Raw genomic sequence first — 25,723 nt, 5'->3', positions numbered from 1 at the left:
TGTAGCAGCGCCATCGCCACCACCGCCACCACCGTCGTCAGCAGCTGTAGCGGCACCACCACGACCACCATCCAGCAGCAGCAGCAGCACACAGCCGGGCACCCAGCTGACATCTTGCGGCGGCGGCAGCATGGGGCGAGATTGTCGCCACCTGGACCATCTCCTCGCCCATCGGCGGGGCGCGTCGCTCTCCTCCTCATCACCGATGCCGCCGCTGTCTGTCAGCATCCTCCTGCTGCTGCTGCTGCTCCTGCTGCTGCTGCTGCTGGCGCCTCAGCCGGCAGAGTCCTGCGGACCCGGTCGCTTGAACGGGGGCCGGTGGCGCCCGGCGCGCAAGCTGACGCCGCTCGCCTACAAGCAGTTCGTGCCCAACGTGGCCGAGAAGACGCTGGGCGCGAGCGGCCGCTACGAGGGGAAAATCGCGCGCGGCTCCGAGAGGTTCCGGGAGCTGACGCCCAACTACAACCCCGACATCGTGTTCAAGGACGAGGAGAGCACCGGGGCCGACCGCCTCATGACGCAGGTGAGGAGGGTGCCTTGATTGGGGGCGGGGGGGGGGGTTAGGTGATGATGAGGATGGATGATGATTATGATGATGATGGGGATGAGGATGTGGAGGAAGATGATGACGATGATGATGACGAGGATGATGATGACGAGGATGATGATGACGAGGATGATGATGACGAGGATGATGATGACGAGGATGATGATGACGAGGATGATGATGACGAGGATGATGATGACGAGGATGATGATGACGAGGATGATGATGACGAGGATGATGATGACGAGGATGATGATGACGAGGATGATGATGACGAGGATGATGATGACGAGGATGATGATGACGAGGATGATGATGACGAGGATGATGATGACGAGGATGATGATGACGAGGAAGATGATGATGACGAGGATGATGATGACAAGGATGATGATGACAAGGATGATGATGACAAGGATGATGATGACGACGAGGAAGATGACGAGGATGATGATGATGTAGAGAAGGATGTGGAGGAAGATGATGACAAGGATGATGATGATTATGAAGAAGAGGATGATGTGGTTGTGGAGTAAGAGGAGGATGTGGAGGAAGTGGAGGAAGCCGATGATTATTGGGATGAGAAGAATGGGGATGAGGATGATGAGGATGATGATGGGGATGAGCAGGGGCATGTGGAGGATGATGATGATGATGAGGGCGAGGTTACAAGAGAGGGCGGAGGAGCGACGCTCACAGCAGCGAGCGGAGCGCCGGGTGGATGAAACGCCGCAGGGTGAGGAAGCATGCAGGTGGTGTTCGTGGTGTTGGTGGTGGTGGTGGTGTTCGTGGTGTTGGTGGTGGTGTTCGTGGTGTTGGTGGTGTTGGTGGTTCATCCTTTGCCAGTCATATCTGCCAAGTCAACAACCCGTGAGTTTATGGGTCTCGAGGCGAGTTTATGGGTGTATATGCGAGTCTATGGGTCTCGATGTGAGTCTCTGGGTCTCGATGTGAGTTTATCTCCATATATATAAAAGGCAAAGTTGTGATTATGTGTGCCTGTTCAAAATGTTTAGCGTACTTCCCGACATGCAACACACTTGAAATTTGCCATGTGGGTACTTTCTAGACTGTACACCATGCAAACATTTTTAAAAGACACTTTTGGGGGGGGGGAGCTCAATAATGTATATATTTTTTGCACGGCAAGTTAGCGGTGACGTCAAATCTGTCATGTGACCCGCGCATGTGGAAGCGTAACGCATTGTAGTGTAGTGGTTAGCGCGCTGCGCTACGAACCCGGTGACCCGAGTTCGATTCCCGCGCCACACCGGTGACGATTATTTTAACCGGTCCTGGGCCTCCCCTAGGTCGACTCAGCCTCAAACGAGGAACTCGGGTCCTGTGTGAACATCGCCGGGCGTGGTGAATTCAAGTCCCGGGCGAAGCCGGGTAGTAAAGCTAGTGGGTGTATATGCGAGTCTATGGGTCTCGATGTGAGTCTATGTGTCTCGATGTGAGTCTATGCGTCCCAGTCAGTACTATATATGGGTCTCTGTGTGAGTCTGTGGGTGTATATATGAGTATAATGCACTCGGTGGTGAATATTGGGTCCCAGTGTGAGTGCTGCATATGGGTCTCTATGTAAGTCCATTGGTGTCTGTGTGAGTTCTATTGTTCCCTATGTGGGGTACACAGTGCTCTGCGAATCTATGGATCTCTGCCTTCCTCGCATGGCCGATGATGATGATGTTGTTGTTATCGAGCAACAACGAGTTTGAGAGTTGACGGCCCACTGGGTGATTGGTTTGGTGGACGCGCGCTCGCGGCGCTTGCCACCTGTCCCGATTCGAGCCGGGACGATCAAAGACAGCGCGTGCCGCGTCCGTGTCCTTCGTGACGACGGGGGAGCGGTGGTGCAATGGTTAGCGCGCCGCGCCACGACATCACCTGGCGAGCCGAGTTCGATTCCCGCTCAAGCGAGTGACGATCGTCTGACGCGCTCCTGGGCCCTCCACCTAGGTCCGCTCGGCCTCAAATGACGACCCCGGTGCGATGTTTTGCTCAACAATTGCCACTTGGGGAGGCTCAGGTGGCAACCCTCACCCCACCCTACCTGTTCACTAGACTGTTGGGGCAAGTGCTGTTAGCGAGCACCTCGACACGGCACACAACAACGGTAGGTGGCCAACACCACGCCCGGCCGCCTTTGTCTCCCCAGCGGCGATGTGTACACGTCCTTATTACACCAAGTACTCATTTGAGGCCGAGGCCACCTAGGGGAGACCCAGTGCTGGTTCGGATAATCTTCACGGACCGCTGCACCTACCGCTCCCCACCCAACCTATTAATTTGCACACTGATTCAGCCATTCATTTGAATTCACTCACCCACTCCTTCATTCATTCATTCTGTCACTCATTCATATCCCAAGTCACTCACTGACCCACTCACTCACTTACCCACTCACTCGCCCACTCACTCGCCCACTCACTCGCCCACTCACTCGCCCGCTCACTCACCCGCTCACCCACTCACCCACTCACTCACTCCCCACCCACTCACTCACTCACCCACCCACTCACTCACCTACTCACCCACCCACTCACCCACTCACTCACCCACTCACTCACTGACCCACTCACTCACTTACCCACTCACTCACCCACTCACTCGCCCACTCACTCGCCCACTCACTCGCCCGCTCACTCACCCGCTCACCCACTCACCCACTCACTCACTCCCCACCCACTCACTCACTCACCCACCCACTCACTCACCTACTCACCCACCCACTCACCCACTCACTCACCCACTCACCCACTCACTCACCCACCCACCTAGTGCTGTGTGTAGTAAACATCGCCACTAGGGAGACAAAGGCGGTCGGGCGTGATGCTGGCGACCCATCCCCTCGTGTACCGTTCCGGCCTTCATAGGTGCCCCAACGGTCTGTTCAGGCTTTCTGGGGGATCTTTGTCTTTGTTTATCTTTGGTGATATTGTGCTGACGATCTCGTCGGGAAAGCTGCAGAGTTCGACCCAGGCTGTCTGAGAACCGTCCCCCGGGTGTTGCTCTCTGGGAAAGGTGGCGACCCGAACGAACGCGACGAACGCGGCGTGCGCATCACTCTGAACGCGTAATTACGAGTCGCCGGGTCGGGTGGGCGAGTAGGTGAACCCACGTGCAGAGTCATACCACACACACACACACTCGCGTGCGGTATGAAGAAGACACGTATGAAGCAGACATCAACATGTACTGTTCACGCATGTGCACATGCGTACATGCGATGAGTGGCAGTGGAGCGGGTTGCGCTACGCTGCGCTACGAACCCGGCGACCCGAGTTCGATTCCCGCTCACGGCCACCAACACCGGTGACGATTGTCTGAACCGGTCCTGGGCCTCAAATGCGTACCTGGCGCGGTGTGCAGTAAACATCGCCACTGGGGATACAAAGACGGCCGGGCGTGGTGTTGTGGCCACCCAACCACGCTCGTGTGCCTTTTCGCCTTCGTAGGTGTTCGCTCACAGCACTTGCCCCAACAGTCTGTTGAAGGATGCACAGAGGGGGGGGTGGGGGGGGGTGAATATTTGTCTTTGTTGTGTCATCGCGAACACGCAAGTGCACTTCACGATGACGCGCTGAAGAGGTCTCGACAGACGGGGTGGGGGGGGGGCTTGCACATTATGCACGAAGACACTCATCGTAGCGCTTATTCACATAGTCAGCAACAACAACAACAGCACACAGATCCCTCGCCCCATAGCCATACAGACGGTTTGCTGTTAGCGAACAGGCACGATGAGGTCGTGCGCTGTGCGCATTGTGCCCGGCCGCCTTTGTCTTCTCACTGTCTCGTGCTGGTGTACCAGTTCAGCACGTGGTAGGCTTTCGCGATTGATATCATCCATAATAGAGTGTTTTTGCGCGTGAATATATGAATGTGTCGTTAAACCCGCCACCACCCGACACAGCCAATTAGTTAAAAGTTTGTCGCGTAAACAAAACGTGACCAATTCGTTACTAGTACAGCACACCGGTGCGGTAAACGTCTCTGCAGACACGTTTGACGGAGTCCCCAGATAGCCTTAACAGACTGCGCTTGTTAGCGAGCGCCTGTTAAGGCCCAACCCAGCGGTGATGTTTACACACCGCACCGCGAGAGTAGACATCGTGGGGGGGGGGGGCGATTCGATAATTATTCGGCATCGATGTTGTTGGGGCTGTGAGCGAGAATCGAACTCGGGGTCGCCCGGGTGGTTCGTAGCACCAGTGCGCTAACCATTGCGCCACCGCTCGCGGCAATACGCACTGGCAAATTACGTAACTCGGCACGGACGTTCGATGATCGTGACGAGTCGTCACGTGGAGTCGGAGCCTCTAAACTAAACTCTTTATTTGTTTTATTGTTACAGGTAAGGCCCTGCACTGAGCTGATTGGCTCTCTTGTCAGACTCGATCTGGCCACAAATGAGAGCTCAGCGAAGTGGCTTATCATGTGAACATGTATAGCAGTCGACAATTACTCTAAACGCGTGATGTTGATTCTAAATGTGGAGAGAACAATCCACGTTACTACGCAGAGAGAGAGAGGGACACGCAAACTTCACATATACAGCACCAGGAGTCAGGGTCGGGGTCGAACCCACGGCCTTCTGCATACCAGGCGAGGTAGTTAACATCTCCTAGCCACCGTGATGATGATGGAGAGAGAGACACGTAAACTCCAAATATACAGCAGCAGGCGTCAGGTTTGGGATCGAACCCACGACCTCCTGCATGCAAGGCGAGGTAGTTAACATCTCCTAGCCACCGTGATGATGATGGAGAGAGAGACACGCAAACTCCAAATATACAGCAGGCGTCAGGGTCGGGGTCGAACCCACGACCTCCTGTATACCAGGCGAGGTAGTTAACATCTCCTCGTCACCGTGGCTTCTACGGTGACGGTAGCATTCGCGGTCGTACTCGTTCGAGTTGTCGTACTCGTGAACGGGACTCGCGCCTGAATTACTTAGCCACGCATGACGATGTTGCCGACGACGATTAGGGAATGTAAATCACGAAAGTGGAGTTTTGCTGCAGTATTATGTGCAGTATTGTATAATGCGCATGTAATATACGCAATTCTCTGTCAACCCCTTATCAGTGCGTAGCTTGTTACAGGCCAATTCAGACCTTGTTGGTCACCCCTTCCCCCTTATAAACCTCAACGTTCATCCGACAAAGTCCCATCACAAGGGAGATACACAAACGCAAAGACAATTTTCTTTTTTGCCCGTAATGAAACGGCTGTAACGCCGTGTGAACCTCAAAACTCGACTTACCTGCACAAGAATACGGAGTAAACCGCGTGGGTTGACGGCTATGGATACGATTTCGCACTGAATGCATTTACACAACTCACAAGTATAATGTCACCTATCACGACCATCACAGCCTTTCATGTCACAACCAACATCACAATCATCATAACCACCACCGTCATCGTTATGATCTGTGCAATCATTATCACATTCACAATCATTGTCACAATCATGATCACATTCACGATCATGATCACATTCACGATCATGATCACATTCACGATCATGATCACATTGACGATCATGATCACATTCACAATCATGCTCACATTCACGATCATGATCACATTCACAATCATTGTCACATTCACGATCATTGTTTACAATGACACAGTCGTCACGTTTGCGCCCGAGCGAAACGAATCTTGGCTAAAATGTTCGCGTCGCAGACCCCATTTGTGTACTCGCGGTATGGAAAATGTAAACAAACATCCAACGCCGGGTTGTTGATCATGGGGGTTGTTTGACCATACTTCACCACGATGGTCTTTTACTATCTTCTTGGTTCTTTCGGTAAAGTCACGTAGAATGGAAATAATCAAATAATAAAAATAAAACATAATAAAATAATTCTCACGACGTTTCGGCCACAACGCAAGCAGCCGTCCTCAGGTGAAGAACAGGTCTGTCAGAAAGACAGCGTCTCATTCAGCGTCTCATTCAAACGCTGTCTTTCCGACAGACCTGTTCTTCACCTGAGGACGGCTGCTTGCGTTGTGGCCGAAACGTCGTGAGAATTATTTTATTATGTTTTATTTTTATTATTTTATTATTTCCATTCTACGTGACTTTACCGAAAGAACCAAGAAGATGAATCCCTGCAGTCACGAAAGCTTTAAATAGGTATTTACTAGTTAAGAAGTTGGCTTTTGCGAGGAGGAGGAGGAGGGGGGGGTGTAGATCCAGAATATTGTTTATGTCTCTCTGTATATATGTTGAATTTCTTTCGCACCGTACGTAGCCAATCGTGCCAATCGCCGCCGATGTGACTCGTGACCGGGACTCGAACCCGGGTGCGCCAGGGTTTCTCAGCAGCAGCAGCGCATTCTCACCAAAACCAAGCTACCCCTCCACTCTCTAACCCCTCCCTCCCGCCCCCACCCTCGCCCTCCCCTTTCTCTATTTAAGGCCTCGACACAGAGGCGTAGTTTCTTTTTGTGCCTATGTTTGCTCTCTCTCTATGTATCTCTGTGATATCTGTCTGCTTATATGTCTGTCTATGTTTCTGGTTCTGTGTTGAATCTCTCTCTCAAATTTAGCATTCTCAGGAAGAACGTAATCAACCAGGTAGGGTGTTGACGGTTATGTTATCCGACTCTCTGTTGTATTACATTACATTTCTAAGTATACCAGATTTGTGTTTCTAGTTAATTTATACCTGATGATGATTGCTTGTGTTGCAATCGAAACGTCGTATGCTAGTATTTAATTTAATTTATTATTGTATCTTTATACGTGACTTTACCGAAAGAACCAAAGAATAATTCCTGCAGTCACGAAAGCTCCAAATTAAGTTTCTACCCCACCACGTCCACGCGTTTATCACCCTCGACCACACTCCATCCACCGCAGCAAGAAGGCCCTCCTCCTCCCCGATCTAACGCGGCGTAATTAACAATCGCCTGCCCGGCACCTGCAGCAAATCCGGCCCAGGTGTGGTGGCCCAGGTGTGGTGACCCAGGTGTGGTGGCTTAGCGGTAGAGCGACCGACTCGGCTCATCATCTCTCCCAGGAGGGAGGGGGAGAGGGGTGGCGCTAAAATGCTTAAAACGAGTACCACGTTTCTGCGTCCGTCAACATTTTGCCTGTCCTGTGGATAATGTACTCGTCACCCGGCAGTGGAAAGGGATGCGGAATTACCACCGCCGTTACCCGAGGGCTGCGTGAACGGCTGACGAGCTTGTCAATCAACCTTGGTGCTTATTTGGGCAGGGAATCGCAGTGATTTGGTGACTCCGGAACCGATGACAACAACAAAAATCGCTCCATCTCCATCCGTGGATGTCTCCACTCTCGCACTCTCTCTCGGACATGTTCCATTCCATGTTATTTCAAATATGCGTGCACGCACGCGCACGCACACACACGTGTGTGTATATATAAATACGTATAAATGAATTTAGCACTTTGTTCAACCAAATTAACCGTGGCTCCGAGCCCGCTCCTTCATAGCTGCCGATCCAGGCGTCGGGCGACCGGGTTAATATTAGCGTTTGTATTGGAAAGATTATTTTAGCAGTCGACACGAGCGTGTGGCGAGGCATAGCGGCGCGGCAGCCGCGACATTCACGGCTCCCCCTCCCTCCCCTCCCTCCCCTCTCTCCCCTCTCTCCCTCTCTCCCTCCCCTCTCTCCCTCCCCTCTCTCCCTCTCTCCCTCCCCTCCCTCCCTTCCTCCCCTCCCTCCCCTCCTTTTTTTTAATCAAAGATATAACGCGGGTTTTCCGTGTAACATTAGTCCCATTGTGTGTTACTGTGTTCATAGACACCAACAAGAAACACAAATCACCCTCAAAAACCCATCACCAGATCCCCTGCTGCTGCGCTACCAGCACCATAGCGGCGAAGGCACCTCCCCTCCCTCCCCTCCCCTCCCTCCCTCTCCTCCCTCCCCTCCCTCCCGTCCCCTCCACCCCCCTCCTTTTGTGGCCACGGAGATAATTTTACGACTTCGAAGCCGCTCGCGTGGACGCTTTGCGCCGTGCTGCGGCAGAATTCGCTGACACGTGCGAGGCACTGGAGGGGAGGTGGCGTTGGGTTGGTGGTGGTGGTGGTGGTGGGGGGGGGTGGGGGGCACGCGGCTGGTTTTGTTTGGGGGGGGGGGGCTGGACCTTGTGACGTGGCCAGCACTCGCGGAGACGCGCTCCTGAAAAGTATCGTCGCGTTCGGCGACAAACGACGAAGCCTCGGTGACTTGAGCCGGGCAAGCGGCGTTTTTGGTGGTCGCAAGGATCGCGGGTCACCGCCCCAACCCCCCCTGGTGACCTTCAGTGCGGCCCCCTAACATGCGGTCCCTGACAATACACAGAGTGTGACCCCCCCCCCCCCCATCATCATCATCGTGCTGCTGTCAAACTCCCGGCGATTTCAAACGGTGTGGCGGCCCCTCCACACACCGATGATGTCTTCTCGGATTGTAAATGTTGTGGCTTGGCTCTCCGACACATAACCGGCGTGCTGTGCTAGTGACGAATTGGCCACGTTCTTCTTCTTGGTTCTTTCGGTAAAGTCACGTAGAAGGGAAGTAATACAATAATAAAAATAAAACAAAATAAAATATTATTATAATAAATTATTCTATTTTATTATATTATTTTATTATATTATATTATTATATTATTTTATTATGTTTTATTTTTATTATTTTATTACTTCCCTTCTACGTGACTTTACCGAAAGAACCAAGAAGATGAATCCCTGCAGTCACGAACACTTTAAATGGCCACGTTCTGTTTACGTGACAACCCTTACTAGTTGGCTGTGTCGGGTGGTGGTGGGATTAACGACACATTTAATGACACGTAAATCTAACCCCCCTCCACCTCAAAGAAACCCCCTCTAGTATCGATGATGTATTACCGGCGCAAGTAGCTTCCCTAGCCTCGATCTCTCCCCCCATGAAAATGAGTGACTAACACTGAACTAAGAGCATTGGCTGGGATTTGTGGAGCAGCCTTTCGTGATCAGCGTGAAGATCCCGGGGGGAGGGGGGGGGGTCGTGGGGTGGGGTGGCTCTCGGCACCAGCAAGCCAAGCGAAAGCACGGAGACCCAAGTAACTCGAGGGGGTTGCCCGCATTTGATGAACACAATCTTTCTCGCGCGTTTCGCGTCAACGGCTCCAATCTTGATAATTGTTTTTTTACCCTTCTATCTGGTAACAAACAGACACCTTTTTTACAAGGAGCCATGTTTGCATAGACCACAATACCTGCAGTCATAACACAAATATTCATCTGGTCCAACCCATGTGAGACTAGGCTCTAAGGAAAGCTGTCTCGGGTGTGGACCAATCAACTTCAAGGACAGTGCATACATTATCAGAGTTATGGTTTTTTTTGTTTGCATTATGACTGCAGGTATTGTGGTCTATGCAAACATGACTCCTTGTAAAAAAGGTGTCAGTTTTGTTGCCAGATAGAAGGGTAAAACACCAATTATCATGTATTTACTGGCAAATGAGATTCCAATGGTGTAAATGCTTACCCCGAGCTCTCATACTCTGATGGTGCATTGTCTTTGAGTTGTGCGCCTTTTGGCGTCATCTGGTCCAACCCATGTGAGACTAGGCTCTAAGGAAAGCTGTCTCGGGTGTGGACCAATCAACTTCAAGGACAGTGCATACATTATCAGAGTTATGTTTTTTGTTTGCATTATGACTGCAGGTATTGTGGTCTATGCAAACATGAGGGTTGGCCTGAGGGTGGGGGTGAGGGTGGGGGTGAGGGTGGGGGTGGTGGGGGGAGTCTTCAGATTCCGACAGAAGCAACGATGCTGATGTACGGCGCAGTGGGAGGGAGGTGGGAGGGAGGTGGGAGGGAGGTGGGAGGGAGGTGGGAGGGAGGTGGGAGGGAGGGGTGGGGGATAGGGGTCGGCACGGTTTGAACCGACTCAAACTGGTTTCAAATTGAGCAATCCAAACCAAACCAGCGACAACTGAACCAAACCAAACCAAAACCAAACCAAACTAAGCTAAACCAAACCTCTTAAGTTGGCTTGAACCAAACTAGTTTGAGCCGGTTCCACCCTGTCCGAGCCAAACCGAGTCGGTTTTCGTAGCCCCAAACCAAACCGAACCAGTTCAAACAGAGCCAAACCAAACCGATTTGGTTCGGTTCAAACCGCGGTTTGGTGGTTTGAGCCAAACCGTGCCGACCCCTAGTGGGGGATCATCGGAGTCCCTGTTTAGCGACAGCTTGTTTGTTCTGAGATGCGTGCTCTGGTATAATTGGAGATTCCAATGATAAATTAAGGACGCAGTGTCTCTTTTGCCCTCCATGTAGAAGTTGGTTCACGTCTTCATTCATTAAGTCTTCGTCTACTTCTTCGTCGTCTTGGCTTATCGTTGGGGCACGCGACTGAATAACCTTCAGGTTGCAGTGCGCCCGAGTGCCGAATTCACGACAGCGGGGCAACTCGGACACCTGCACGGGGCGCAGAGTCGTGGTTCGCATGGGGTCCTGGCGCGAGCAAAGTGACACTCACCTTCGGTCGTCCAATCGCACGTTCCTCCTGGCAACCCCATCATCCACATCATCGTCATCCTCCTCATCTATCGTCATCATCCTCATCCTCCTCGTCGCAGCTCCGCTCACCTGGAATTCCTTCCCTCCCTCCCCTCCCCTCCCTCACCTCCCCTCCCCACCTACCAATCCCACCCCCTCCCTCCCTCCCCTCACCGACCAACCCCACCCCCCTCCCACTGCGCCGTACATCGGCATCGTTGCTTCTGTCGGAATCTGAAGACTCCCCTCCCACCACCCCCATCCTTACCCTCACCTCCACCCTCACCCCCACCCTCACCCCCACCCTCACCCCCACCCTCACCCCCACCCTCACCCCCACCCTCACCCCCACCCTCACCCCCACCCTCACCCCCACCCTCACCCCCACCCCTCTCTCTCTGATTGAGTCTCTCGTTCCTGTTCAAGTTCAGTGTTGTTCACTTTATAACATTGAACTTGAACGAATAAATAACTAAAATTTGGAGGTGGGGGGGGGGGCACTTCGCTCCTCTTCCTTAGCCCGGCGCCTGCCCTCCCCCCTTTTCTATCACGCCCCCCCCCCCCACGCAGCGTGCAGTTCAACCGCCTGCACACCCGCTAGCGACTCGCCGCTCGCGTGTGAAGGTGTTCAACCTCGATCCCTCTAGAAAGCCCCACGACGTCAGAGCCGTTTGCCGAGACGTAGAATCGCGCCTGTCCCTCGCAGGACCGTCAACTCTGCGGCCGCGATGGGAGGGAGCGTCGTCATCGTCGTCATCGTCGTCGTCGTCATCGTCGTCATCGTCATCGTCGTCATCGTCGTCGTCATCGTCGTCATCGTCATCGTCGTCCGCGCGTGCGGTGGAAACCCTCGTCGGTGATGGAGCGTGAAACCCTCGTCGCGCGAACTTCCTACGATCATCCTCGAACATAGGGGCCGTCCATAAATGACGTCACGCACCTAGGGGGGGGATCAGATATTTGTGACGATGTGTGACGAGGGGGGGTGTTTGAGAAATGTGACGTCACATCAAAATGCGCAACTTTTAATAAATATAGACAACACGTTCTACTTAATTAATTGACTTTTTAATAAATGTTTTCTCCTACAACATCAGAGTGCAGCGCCACATTAAATACGCACTTCAATGACAATAGTTTAAAGCGATTAGAAGCATGTTTTATATTTTTTTGGGAGGGAAGGGGGCATTGCTTTCTGACGTCACATTTGAGGAGGGGGGGGGGGGGGTCCTGACTTTTTGTGACGCCCGTGTGACGAAGGGGGGGGGGGGGTCAAAAATCGTCCAAAATCGCGTGACGTCATTTATGGACGGCCCCAAAGCCGCTTTCCCTTTTGGGCTCGCTTCTGCGTCCCCTCTGGGAACGGCTTCTTTCTACTGGTCTGCGAGGAGGTCGCCGGGAGCTTTGCGCGCTTTCGAATCGTCTCGACTCGCAAGCTCGTTTCGTTATAACCGCTTTTTGTTGTTGCTGCTGCGTTTCAGTTTGTTAGCCTTCGGTCGGCTGCGTACGGTGCGATCGAAGTTCAACATACAGAGAGCGTCACATCGTTGCTTGGTCATGTCTCCATGCTCGACGGGGAAATGATTCGCTTGGGGACAGCGTCCACGTGCTGTGGGTAGCGACTGTCAAATACGGGACGGGTGGCAGCTGCTTTGTCGTCCAGCGCTGTGGGGAGGGCAGCAGCAGCAGTAGCAGCAGTAGAAGCAGCAGCAGCAGCAACAGCAGTAGCAGCAGTAGCAGCAGCAGCAGTAGCAGCAGCAGTAGCAGCAGTAGCAGCAGCAGTAGCAGCAGCAGTAGAAGCAGCAGCAGCAGTAGCAGCAACAGCAGCAGTAGCAGCAGCAGCAGTAGCAGCAGCAGCAGTAGCAGCAGCAACAGCAGCAGTAGCAGCAGTAGCAGCAGCAGCAGTAGCAGCAGCAGCGAGGGGATGGTGGATCACCGCACACAAATGTTGTGAAATCCCCCCCTTCCCGTGGGCGTCGGGGAGGGAGCATCGTGCCCTTGGCTCGCCAGGAGACTTTTGACTTTTAAACAACTTTTATTGCCGCCAGCAGCAACAACACTGGAGGCGATTTCGATGTGAAATACACAAAGTCACCAGCAAGCAAATGAAATATAAACGCTAGAAATCCACGCGCTGGGGTGCTAAAAGCACCGCGCACAACACGAAAGAAAAGTCACGTGGTGGTGGTGGTGGTCATCGCGCACGCCACGGTGACGAGCGAGCGCTTCAGAAGGTGAACACGAGGGTGGCGTCCACGCTGGTACAGAGAGGGGCTTTTCCGGCTCTCCAGCGTTCGAAGAAGACGTGCACATCACCGACATGTGTGTGGTACATGGCGTGCTCCAGCCGGAGCCGTGCCTTAAGCAGGCGGCACAGCAAAAACACAAACCGCGTTGTACCTCCGTCTGTTCCACCTGTACGAGATGGGGGGGGGGGCCCTTCGCACGAAGTGTAGTTTACGCGGGCGCTCCTGTTTCTCTCCCACACGTGTAAACACTCCCTCCCCTCCCCTCTTCTTCCTCCCTCCCCTCTCCTTCCTCCCTCTCTTCCTCTCTTGTTTTACGATCAGAGGAAACAAGAAGATGCTCGGTGTAGTCGGCACTTTGCTTCGTTCATCATTTCGTTGTTTTTTAATGCTTTGCTTTATGTGACCCCCCCCCCTCTATTTTTAAACGAAAGATTTCACAAAAGATTTCACGCTCTGCTCTCCACCTTCTTACCCCTTCCATCTCTCTCTCTACCCCCCTCTCCCGTTTTCTATGTAATATTTTTAATTTTCTTTTTTACGACAAGTGCTGCATCTGCACCCAGCCCTTCTCGCAGTCCTACGGCCTCCGTCTCTCCATCCCTCCCTCTCTCCCTTAGCTCCCTCCTTTCTTTCTATAATTCACTCGGTCCCCCCTTTCTCTCCCCTCCCTCCATTCCTCCTTTTTTTAAACGATCTGACGAGAAAGATGCTCGGTCTTTCGGCACTTTATTTCGTTCATCATGTCGTTTATTTGTATTTTTTTTTTTATCAAAGATATAACGCGGGTTTCCCGTGTAAACATTAGTCCCATTGTGTGTTACTGTGTTCATAGACACCAACAAGAAACACAAATCACCCTCAAAAACCCATCACCAGATCCCCTGCTGCTGCGCTACCAGCACCATAGCGGCGAAGGCACCTGCCTGACCTCCCTCCCCTCCCCTCCCTCCCCTAGCCCATGGCAAGTCCGTGCAAATCGCACGTCCAAGGTTCAAGTCTTGCGAGCGCCACGTGATGGCTTAGGGGGGGCAGCGGCGGCTAACACCGCCGGAGAGGCGGACCTAGGACGGTGCAGGGCTGCTCGCGATGCGGTGGTCCCGTTGTCTGCTTCGTGTGGCTGGGCCTCTTTTTTTTTACGATCAGTGGAAACAAGAAGATGCTCGGTGTATTCGGCACTTTGCTTCGTTCATCATTTCGTAATTTTTTTTTTAAACTTAGCTCTATGTAAAACCCCCACCTCTCGCTCACTCTCCCGCTCACTCTCTCGCTCACTCTCTCGCTCTCTCTCTCGCTCACTCCCTCGCTCACTCCCTCGCTCACTCTCTCGCTCACTCTCTCGCTCACTCTCTCGCTCACTCTCTCGCTCACTCTCTCGCTCACTCTCTCGCTCACTCTCTCGGTCACTCTCTCGGTCACTCTCTCGCTCTCTCTCTCGCTCACTCTCGTTCTGCACGCAGCCCTTCTCGCAGTCCGACGGCCTCCGACGGGTAGCTCATATCAGCATGCAGAGCTCCCCGTCATCTGCCACCGAGCACACGGCCTCCTCCATCGCTGGGCCTCAGTCGCACTCTGTGGGGTCGACTTTTATTGTTGTGGGCGCAGCAGCGACCAGTTGCTGTTCTGATGTGGTCGGTGGGAGCGCCGTAGTTGTCTTGGCAGATCAAAGCCAATGACACCTTCTTGGCTCTTTCGGTAAAGTCACGTAGAATGGAAATAATACAATAATAAAAAGAAAACATAATAAAATAATTCTCACGACGTTTTATTATGTTTTATTTTTATTATTTTATTATTTCCATTCTACGTGACTTTACCGAAAGAACCAAGAAGATGAATCCCTGCAGTCACGAAAGCTTTAAATCTAAAGCCAATGACACCTTAATAGGTAGAGGACCGCAGACCTTGGTGGGGGGCGGGGGTGGAGGGATTTGACGCCGGCTCACCGTGTGGTTGCTGCTGCTGCCTTTCCCGCTTTGTCCGAGGTTCCTCCTCCTCCTCCTGTCGCCTCTGAGTAAGTTCCTCTCCCCCGCCCCCCTCTTCTCTCTCGCGTTCTCTCCTGCTCGCCTTCTCTTATCGAGAGCGAGCTAATACCGTGCGACGGCGGCTCTGCGGTGCACGACGGCACAACAATTGTTGTCGTCATCTGGTCGAACACCTTTTGAGACTAGGCTCTAAGAAAAGCTGTCTCTGGTGTGGACCAATCAGTTTCAAGGACAGTGCATAAATTATCAGAGTATTGTTTTTTGTTTGCATTTGAGTGCAAGTGTTGTGGTTAATGTAAGCATGATTCCTTGCAAAATGTGTCAGTTTTGTTGCCAGTTAAAAGGGGAAACCCCCTATTAGTATGACAATTATTCTTATAGCCAACGCCGCGGCTGCTGGGGTCCAAAGCCGTGAAGACGAGAAGAGACGGGACCGTGATTCCAGCTCGCACGCAAAGAGAGCCCCATTGAGACCGTACTTCGCCAGGCTGGTCGATGCAGTGCGGGGAAGGTAGCTGCCTGAAGGAGAGGGGACCTTTGACTGCCTCACCGCGGAGGGGAACCCGTGACCCACGCAGACAGCCGCTCAATTGCTGTTTCACGGTCAAAGGTGACGGTTTGGGGAGGCCTTCATCCAGCAGTGGTTTCAAAACTGAACTAATGCTATTGTTTATTCTACCAGGTAAGGGGCTATTCCATTGAGTACGTACGCATGGAGGGGGAGGGGGGGTTAACTCAAATGCGTAGCTTGCGTGTATGGGGAGGTCTACTGACAATGTACGCATAGGAAACGGAGGGGGGGGGGGGGTGAAGCCTCGATAATATAATTTGTCTACATTGGCCTTCAAATGAGTTAGATAGTCCGGCGGTGGACTTTCTGTTTGCGTAAACACGTTAATATTATGAATCCTTGATCGTTTCTGCGAGGATTAAATTTCGGCCGTTCTATAGGATTCGGGGGGGGGGGGTGCATCAAGCGTACGTACGCAGGTTAGGGGGGGGGGGGTGTAAAAAGTCCGCGTGCGTACAGGGAGGGGGGGGAGGGGTCAAGTTTTGACAGACTTGTGCGTGCCGACTCAATGGATGGCCCCTAAGGCCCACTGAGCTATGTAGCTTTCCGTTGTGTTAATGTCGGAAGCGGCCTGGCCGCAAATGATAGCTCAACCAAGTGGCTTGTCACGTGGGCATTTACAGCAGCCCACTACTCTAAACACGTGCTGATTGTAACACACGATGATTGCAAATTTGGAGGGGAAAATCGGAGGACCCGGAGAAAAATCCACGCGGCATCGCCGCTTCGATTCCATCTCCTGGCGTGGCGGGAAAAAAAAAGGTGGAAGTTGTCCTATGGGGATGGAGGTGGGGGCGGGGGAAGAGACTTTGACTTCAAAACAACTTTTATTGCCGCCAGCAGCAACAGCACTGGAGGCGATTCCGATATGAAATACACAAAGTCACCAGCAAACAAATAAAACAAACGCTTTAAATCCACGCGCTGTGGCGCTAAAAGCACCGCGCACAACACGAAAGAAAAGTCACGTGGTGGTGGTGGTGGTGGTCATCGCGCAAGCCACGGTGAAGAGAGCGATCGAAAGAGATTGAGAGGTAGAGAAAGATGGAGAGAGCGATTGAGAGACGGAGAGCGGGGGGGGGGGGGTGGGTTCTCGCCCCCAGCCATAGTAATGTGGAATTTCCACCACGAGCTCAGGTCTGCTAACGTGAAGATGACCACCGGCTGATTTGTCATCGCTGATTTCAGCTCTACCCACCCCACACCACCCCGTGGCTGGCGGGTCGTTGAGTTTTATTCGGACCCCGAGGAGTGAGCAAAGCCGCTACCTAAAGTTAGCAAACGCGAGAAGAGTGAGGGGGGAGGGAGGGGGGGCGATGACGGGGGGGGGGCGGGGGGGGGAAAGGTGGACGTGTCACGAAGACGCCGGAGGGTTCATCCCTCGCCGCCGGGCGCAGAGGAGGAGATGACAGCTGCGGAGAAAATATACACGCCTCCTCCTCCATCTGCCTCCTCCTCCTCCCTCTGCCTCCTCCTCCTCGTCGTCGTCGTCTCTCTAATTATTTACTTAGGAAATATTTATATTCGGGGAAAGTGCCACTCGCTGGCCTTGGCTTCGTTCTATCACACCCCCCCTTCCCCCTTCTAACCCCCGCCACCACCACCCATGCACCCACTCACCCCTTCGATCTATAAGTAGCTTTGGGTGGTGGTGGTGGTCGTGGTGGTGGTGACAATGGAGTGATAATAGTGTGGGGAACGGTAGTGCAGCGGTCAGCGCGCTGCGCTACGAACCTGGCGACCCGAGTTCGATTCCCGCTCACGGCCAACACCGGTGATGACGATTATTTGGACCGGTCCTGGGCCTCCCCTAGGTCGACTCAGCCTCAAATGAGTACCTGGTTCGGTGTGTAAAAATCATCGCCACTGGGAAGACAAAGGCGGCCGCACTTGGTGTTGATTACCTGCAGTGGGCCTCGTGTGCCGTGCCGGCCTTCATAGGTGCCCGCTAGCAGCACTTGCCCCAACAGTCTGCTGTAGGCTATACGGGGGATCTTTGTCTTTGGTGGTGATAATTGTGGTCACGATGCTGCTGCCATCTAAATCCTTCTTGATTATGCCGGTTTAATTAATTATTATTATTTGAAGCGCCTTAATTAAAGGCGCTCTATAAATATAAAATAAGACGACGGTTTAGTGTTGTTGATGGTGATGCTCGTAATGATTGATGTCCGCACGCTTCCACCGGTGATGATGATAGTGGTGGTGGAGATGATGATGGTGCTGATGATGATAGTGCTGCTGATGGTGGCGCTGGTAATGATACTCCTAAATGAATATGATATGATCATTCGTGATGATACTATTAATGATGATATGATCAATCTAGATTTGAAGTTTTCGTGACTGCAGGGATCCATACTCTTTGGTTTTTTCGGTAAAGTCACGTGGGTATAAAATAAAATAAATTAATTCATTAATTTAATTTATTTTATACCTACGTGACTTTACCGAAAAAACCACAGAGTGATGATATGATCATCAGTGATGATACTTCTAATGATGATATGATCATCAGTGATGACTTCTAATGATGATATGATCTTTAGTGATGATACTCCTAATGATGATATGATCATCAGTGATATTACTCCTAATGATGATATGATCATCAGTGATTATACTCCTAATGATGATATGATAACTAGTGACGTTACTCCTAATGATGATATGATCATCAGTGATATTACTCCTAATGATGATATGATCATCAGTGATTATACTCCTAATGATGATATGATAACTAGTGACGTTACTCCTAATGATGATATGATCATCAGTGATGATACTCCTAATGATGATACGATCTTTAGTGATGATACTCCTAATGATGATATGATATTTAGTGACGTTACTCCTAATGATGATACGATCATCAGTGATGATACTCCTAATGATATGATAATAAGTGATGTTACTCCTAATGATGATATGATCTTTAGTGATGGCTATAACGAGCATTGGCAGAGTGGTTGGTGCGGCTCCACGCGTGGCTCTCTCTCGTCTCGTCTGTGGAGGCTCCTTGCGACTCTGAGTCGTTCCCCCCCCCGTCTCGCTCATCCCTCCTTGGAGAGCTGAGCGACCGCTGTGTGCTGGATGTCAAGCTGGCATCGTCTCCACCGGTTTAATGACGATTTCGACCGCGTCGCCACGCACGATGTTTTCGCATGTATCCAGTCTGGCCTTCCCAACACACAGCCTCGGTAGCTTCCTGATTCATAAAAAAAAATTAGTTTTCACGAGCAGAGTGGCTCAGTAGGTTCGTAATGGTCATGCCAGAAGATTAATATTCATAATGGCCATGCCAGTCGGCTCCATTTTCCGTGAATCTATCTGGCACAGCTGAGGAGGGCGGGGGGGGGTGTTTGCGCTCTCTCGCGCAGGGTGATGCACTGCTCGCTTCAAAAGGCGTCTCGAATGGAAATGATCATCCTCATCTCTCGTCACGCGATGCCGATAGCAACGATTGAAATACAATGCCGGGCGAGGCGGGGGGTGGATTATAAGTCGCGTATATTTGTATAGTGTATTACGTAACATCATCAGCTGTGTTGGTGGTGGTGACGTTAATGCATTCATCATAAATCCAGCAGTGTATAGATATGGCTGCTGATTAATTAACACACATACACGCACACGCGCACACGTGAACTCAATGTCTGTTGTGTGTCTCAACTTCCTAATCTCCGTCTCTGTCTTTCCGTCTACCACTGTCTGACCGTGTCTCATCGTGTCTCACCGTGTCTCACCGTGTCTCCGTGTGTTTTTCATGGTCTCCGTGTCTCTGTTTCTCTCCCCGCGTCTCTGTCTCCTCTCTCTCCCCGTCTCTCCTCTGGTCTCCCCGTGTCTATCCTCTCCCATGCTCTCTCTTTTTTTACGATCAGTGGAAACAAGAAGATGCTCGGTGTAGTCGGCACTTTGCTTCGTTCATCATTTCGTATTTTTTAAAAAAAATCTTTGCTTTATGTAACCCCCGCTCACTCTCTCGCTCACTCGCTCACTCTCTCTCGTTCTGCACGCAGCCCCGTGTCTCCCTCTCTTTCCGTCTCTCCGTGTTGGTCTCCATATCTCTCACTCTTCCCCCCTCCTCCTCCTCCCTGTAGTTACCCTCTCGCCGTCTCTCCGTGTATCGCTCCCCCCTCTCTCCCTATTCTCATTCTCTCTCCATTTCTCCCTCTCATCGTGTCTATCTTTGTCGATTTCTCTCTCTCTCCTTCTCTCCCCTTGTTCTCCCCGTGCATATCCCCTCCTCCTCTTCCCCCGTCTCTCTCCATCTCCCGCCCGCTCCATCTCTGCCGCTTTGTCTCGTAATTTCGCCCCCTCCATATCCCATTATTTCCCCTACTGTCATCTCCCTTCTCTCTCGCAATTTCCTGTCTCCCCGTGTCTCTCCGTGTCTCCCCGTGTCTCCCCTCCACTGTACCCTTCTTTCCTTCCTCTCTCGCTTCATCTGTCTCTCTCTACGCCTACCTCCCACCCCCCTTTGTATTTCTCTCCCCAACTCCTTGTTTCTCTCTCACTCTGCCTCTCTCTCTCTCTACTCTCTCCACCTACGCCACCCTCACACCAAAGGTCGCAACTGGGTACCCGATACCCGTACCCTACCCGATACCCGGCTACCCGTACCCGGCCAGGTACGGGTACGGGTACCCGTTTGCGACCCTGGTGCGGCCGGGTACGGGTAAGGAATCAAAACCCGTTGCGACCTCTGCCACACACCCTGCTTCGTCCACCTCTCTCTCTGAACTCCGGTCCCTACGCTGGGGAGCTGGACAAGCCCCTCTCTGTACCAGCGTGGACGGCACCCTCGTGTTCACCTTCTGAAGCGCTCGCTCGTCGCCGTGGCGTGCGCGATGACCACCACAACCACGTGACTTTTCCTTCGTGCTGTGCGCGGTGCATTTAGCGCCACAGCGCGTGGATTTGTAGCGTTTATTTTCATTTGTTTGCTGGTGACTTTGTGTCTTTCATATCGGAATCGCCTTCAGTGCTGTTGCTGCCGGCGGCAATAAAAGTCGTTTAAAAAGTCAAAAGTCTGCCCCGTCTCTCCCCCGTCTCAACTCTCTCTTCCTCTCTCTCTCTCCGCTCGCTCGTGCGCAGCGCTGCAAGGACCGCCTCAACTCGCTCGCCATCTCCGTGATGAACGCGTGGCCCGGCGTGAAGCTGCGCGTGACCGAGGGCTGGGACGAGGACGGCCACCACTCGGACGAGTCGCTCCACTACGAGGGGAGAGCCCTCGACATCACCACGTCGGACCGCGACCGCGCCAAGTACGGCATGCTGGCGCGCCTCGCTGCCGAGGCGGGCTTCGACTGGGTCTACTACGAGTCCAAGTCGCACGTGCACTGCTCCGTCAAAGCCGGTGAGCGCGTTGCGAGCGACGAGTTATTCGCATTCCACAAGTAGTGACTAATCCCATATCTGCATTTCACATAAATATGCTAAATTCCTCTTGATATGCAAATTCCTTTGTCAAGGCGCTCTTCCCCCTCCAACCCAGCTTAAATATACGCTGCCAAGCCTGGTGGTGTTCGTTCAGACGCTGTCTTTCCGACAGACCTGTTCTTCACCTGAGGATGGCTGCTTGCGTTGTGGCCGAAACGTCGTTGGAATTATTTTATTATGTTTTATTTGTATTATTTTATTATTTCCCTTCTACGTGACTTTACCGAAAGAACCAAGAAGATGAATCCCTGCAGTCACGAAAGCTTTTAATCGAGTTATTCGTAGTTCGTGATGTCGAACCCGATTAATCGATTGAAAAAAAGAACATGTGTTTAGAAGAACAAGAAAAACAACTTTTGGCGTTTTGTCAATGACAGTGTTTCTGTGGCGTATGTGGGCGTTGCAATTAAACGAGTGCGTGTGCGCGTGTGTATGGCGAACTTCTTTCGCACCGTACGTAGCCGACCGCGCTAATCGGAGGTGTGGGGGAAGGACAACAAACGTGGTGGCCCCACGGCAATTGCTTCACGATATGTGACATATATATGTGTGTGTATACTGTATGTCGTAGGCGACGTTTCGGGCAATGGTCCTACTTCACGTGGCGCGATAGCCTATTCAGTAGTGATACAACAAAATAAGTAAGCCGTGTCTCTTTCGCATATCCGACTCGCTTAAAAAAAATCACAACCATAAAATAAATACCTTGATGTTTCATGCGTAGAGAAGGATATGCGATGAGGGCGACATTGTGTGCTAATCTCGTTTAATAAAAAAAATCGTATTTTTCCACAAGCACGCTCACGATTGATGTGAGTCGCAGGCCTTCAAAGGCAAAAGTGTTCTCAGGCACGGCAATATAACGGCCGGCCGCCTTTGTCTCCCGAGAGGCGATGTTTACACACTCTGCACCAGGTACTCATTTGATGCTGAGTCGACCTAGGGGGAGGCTCAGAACCGGTTCGGTTAATCTTCAACTGGTGTTGGCCGTGAGCGGGAAATCGAACTCGGCTCGCTGGGTTCGTAGCGCAGCGCTCTAATCGCTGCGCCAAACACAAAGGAAACAGATCCCCCGTATAGTCTTCAACAGGCTGTAGGGGCAAGTGCTGTTTGCGAGCACCTATGAAGGCCGGCATGTCACACGAGGGGGTGGGTGGCCAGCACAACGCCCCAACGCCTTTGTCTCCCGAGTGGCGATGTTTACATACCACATCAGATATAATCATTTGAGGCTGAGTCTACCTAGAGGAGGAGGACTTGGACCGGTTCAGATAATCGTCACCGGTGTTGGCCATGAGCCGGAATCGAACTGGAATGACCGGGCTACACGACCACAGCGGCCCTAACCACTGCGCTGCACAAAGACACTCACACACACAACAAAGACAAAGATCCCCTGTATAGCCTTAACAGACTGTAGGGGCAAGTGCTGTTAGCGAGCACCTATGAAGGCCGGAACGGTACACGAGGGGGTGGGTGGCCAGCACCACGCCCGACCGCCTTTATCTCCCTAGTGGCGATGTTTACACACCGCACCAGGTACTCATTTGAGGCTGAGTCGACCTAGGGGAGGCCCGGGACCGGTTCAGATAATCGTCACTGGTGTTGGCCGTGAGCGGGAATCGAACTCGTGTCGCCGGGTTCATAGCGCAGCGCGCTAACCGCTACACTGCCGCTCCCCACACTCACACACACTCACACATGTACACACACACACGTGTGTGTGTGTGTACATGGACTGTACGCATAAAAAGTAGTAAATCTTCCATACACGCTGCACCCTAATGAAAGGCTTCGAGTCCACACGCTGATTGCGGGGGCTGACTCGGCACATCATCATTCTCGGGTGGTCGATAGAATGACTACAGTACAACTTTGTTGTTGTGCGGACGCCAATGGTGGTTGTTTGACGATCCACCCTCGCCCCGCCTCCCCACCCACCCCCTTCCCCTGCCATATGAATGTGGAATTTCCATCACTGGCTCAGCGCCGAGATGCACACCGTCGCAATACTCCGTAGGGCAGCAAATGGCGTGAACCCTGAACGCCCGATCGCTCGCATTAACACAAAGTGTGCAGTGGATAATCTCCGTTTTAAGTCGTTTGTTGTCCCTCCACCCCCTCCACCGTTAAACATTTGACTAGAACAATTCATTTCTGCGCCCTTAACGTAACCCGCGCTGTATTTTTCCACTCGTGTAAAAAGTGTCGCTTTTGGTTCCCTGTTGAGTGTTTTAACCTTCGGCGACTTTCCGCACCGCGTGGGGTCACACTCCGTGCGACTGACGATTTTGCTCCGCTTGCCGTAGCCGCTGTCGTCACCGTCGTCACTTTGGAGCGCTGTCGCGATGGCTCTCGACACTCTGCACCGCTCTCACGCCCAGTCACCTGAGTTCGAGCCCCGGTCTCGGCTCGAACATCGCTGGCGAGTGACAACGGGACCACACAATCCCCCAACTTCTTCCCCAACCGGCGCTGTCCAGAGTGTTGAAGTTGTGAGGCTTGGGGGTACCTGTGTTGAGATCCCCCCTTTTGTTGTTGTTGTTTTGGGAACGCATCTACTACCGCATCTGTAAACACAAAAAACATAATGTCGAGCAAGACCAGAGTGGTTATTGACGAATGTGTTGAGTTGTTGTTGTTGGTGTGTATTCTTGCGGACCGCTGCTAATGCAGTAGCAGCAGCATCACCAAAATCCATCTCTCTCCATCTCATTCTCTCTCCATCTCTCTCCATCTCCGTCTCTGCCGGTCTCTCTCCATCCTTCTATCTCTTCATCTCTATATCTCAATCTATCTTTCTCTCTCTCCATCTGTCCATATCACCTCTCTTCATCTCTCGATCTCATTCTCTACCGGTCTCTCTCCATCTCTCTCCATCTCCCCCACCCTCCGCATCCCCCCCGCATCTCTACCTCCATCCCACCCGTGCAGAGAACTCCATCGCGGCCAAGAGCGGGGGCTGCTTCCACGGCGACTCGCGCCTCTTCGTGGAGGGCGGCGGCTCCAAGAGGCTTCGCGACCTGCGGGCCGGCGAGCGCGTCCTGGCGGCGAGCGGGCCCAGCTCGCCGCCCGCCTACAGCGACCTCCTCCTCTTCCTCGACCGCGAGCCGCGCCAGCGGCGCCGCTTCATCGCCCTGGAGACGGAGGGCGGCGGCCGCCTCCTCGTCACCCCCTCGCACCTCGTGTTCGCCGCGCCCGGAGACTCCGGCGGTGGCGGCGGCGATGGTGGCAGCGGTGGGGCTCCGGAGGAACGCGCCGTGGCCCTCTTTGCCAGCCGCGTGCGGCCTGGCATGTTCGTCTTTGAGCTGGCGGGTGCTCTTGCTGATGCTGATGCTGCTGCTGCTGCTGATGGTGGTGCTGATGGTGGCGTTGTTGTTGGTGGTGGCGGCATTGATATTCCTGGTGTTGTTGGTGTTGATGTTCCTGGTGTTGTTGGTGGTAGCGTTAGTGGTGGTGCTGGTGGCGTTAGTGGTGGTGCTGGTAGTGTTACTGGTGTTGTTGTTGGCGATGGTGATGGCCTCAATTTTGGTTGTGGTGGTGCCGCTGGTGTTGTTGGCGGACGTGGTGGTGGTGGTACCAGTGGCGATGCCGCTAGTGGCGATTACACGAGTTGTGGTGTTGGTGGTGCCGCTAGTCTTGGTGGTTGTGATGGTCGTGGCAATGGGGGTGACGCAATTAGTGGTGATAGTTGTAGTATCGTTGCCGAAAGTGGTGATGATGGCACTAGAAGTGGTGGTGGCTGTCGTTATATTTCTCATTGCGCTGCTGCTCGTTCTGCTTGTGCTGCTGGTTCAGCTGCTGCTAACGCTTCCGCTGGTAGTGCTACTCCTGCTTGTGCTGTTTGTTCCGTTGCTAGGACCGCTGCCGCTGGCTCAGCTGCAGGTTTGGCTGCTGGCGCTGCTAGCGCTACCGGATCGGCTGCTAATTCAACTGCCTGTTCCGATGATGGCGCTAGTGCTGCTGTTACTGCTGCGGGTTCAGCCGCCGCCGCTGCTGCTGATGCCGGCGCCGCTGACGGAGCGCCACGGCTGCGCGCGGTGCGCGTGGCGCGCGTCAGCTGGGTGGAGGCGCTGGGGTCGTACGCGCCGCTCACGCACCACGGCACGGCGGTCGTCGACGGGCTGCTGGTGTCGTGCTACGCGGCCGTCGAGATGCACGGCCTGGCCCACGTCGCGTTCGCGCCGCTCCGCACGGGCCACCAGCTCATGCGGGGCCTCGGGATACAACCGCGCGGCGACGGCGGCGGTGGTAATTGCAGCAGCAGCAGCAAGAACGCACGGGGAGCGGAAGGAGAAGGAATTCACTGGTACCCGCGACTCCTCCACACGCTCGCCCGTCTGCTGATGAGCGAAGACGCATTCCATCCTCTTGCCTGGCCGTGCGTGAGCAGCTGA

At 53.0% G+C, this 25,723-nt stretch overlaps 1 protein-coding gene across 1 annotated transcript; it reads left to right on the top strand.

Moving 5' to 3' along the window:
• The first annotated feature begins 130 nt into the window (after nt 1-130).
• Nucleotides 131-25,723, top strand: LOC144938108 (indian hedgehog protein-like). The gene is made up of 5 exons (XM_078865806.1): nt 131-523; nt 20,982-21,243; nt 24,261-24,641; nt 25,350-25,534; nt 25,604-25,723. The coding sequence occupies exons 1-5, from the start codon at nt 131-133 to the stop codon at nt 25,721-25,723; spliced, it is 1,341 nt and encodes a 446-aa protein (XP_078721932.1).

The sequence above is a fragment of the Lampetra fluviatilis genome, chromosome 21 (assembly GCF_964198595.1).
Source record: "Lampetra fluviatilis chromosome 21, kcLamFluv1.1, whole genome shotgun sequence".
Lineage (NCBI taxonomy): Eukaryota > Metazoa > Chordata > Hyperoartia > Petromyzontiformes > Petromyzontidae > Lampetra > Lampetra fluviatilis.
Note: the sequence above shows the minus strand (reverse complement) of the source record. Positions and strands in the feature narration are given on the sequence as shown.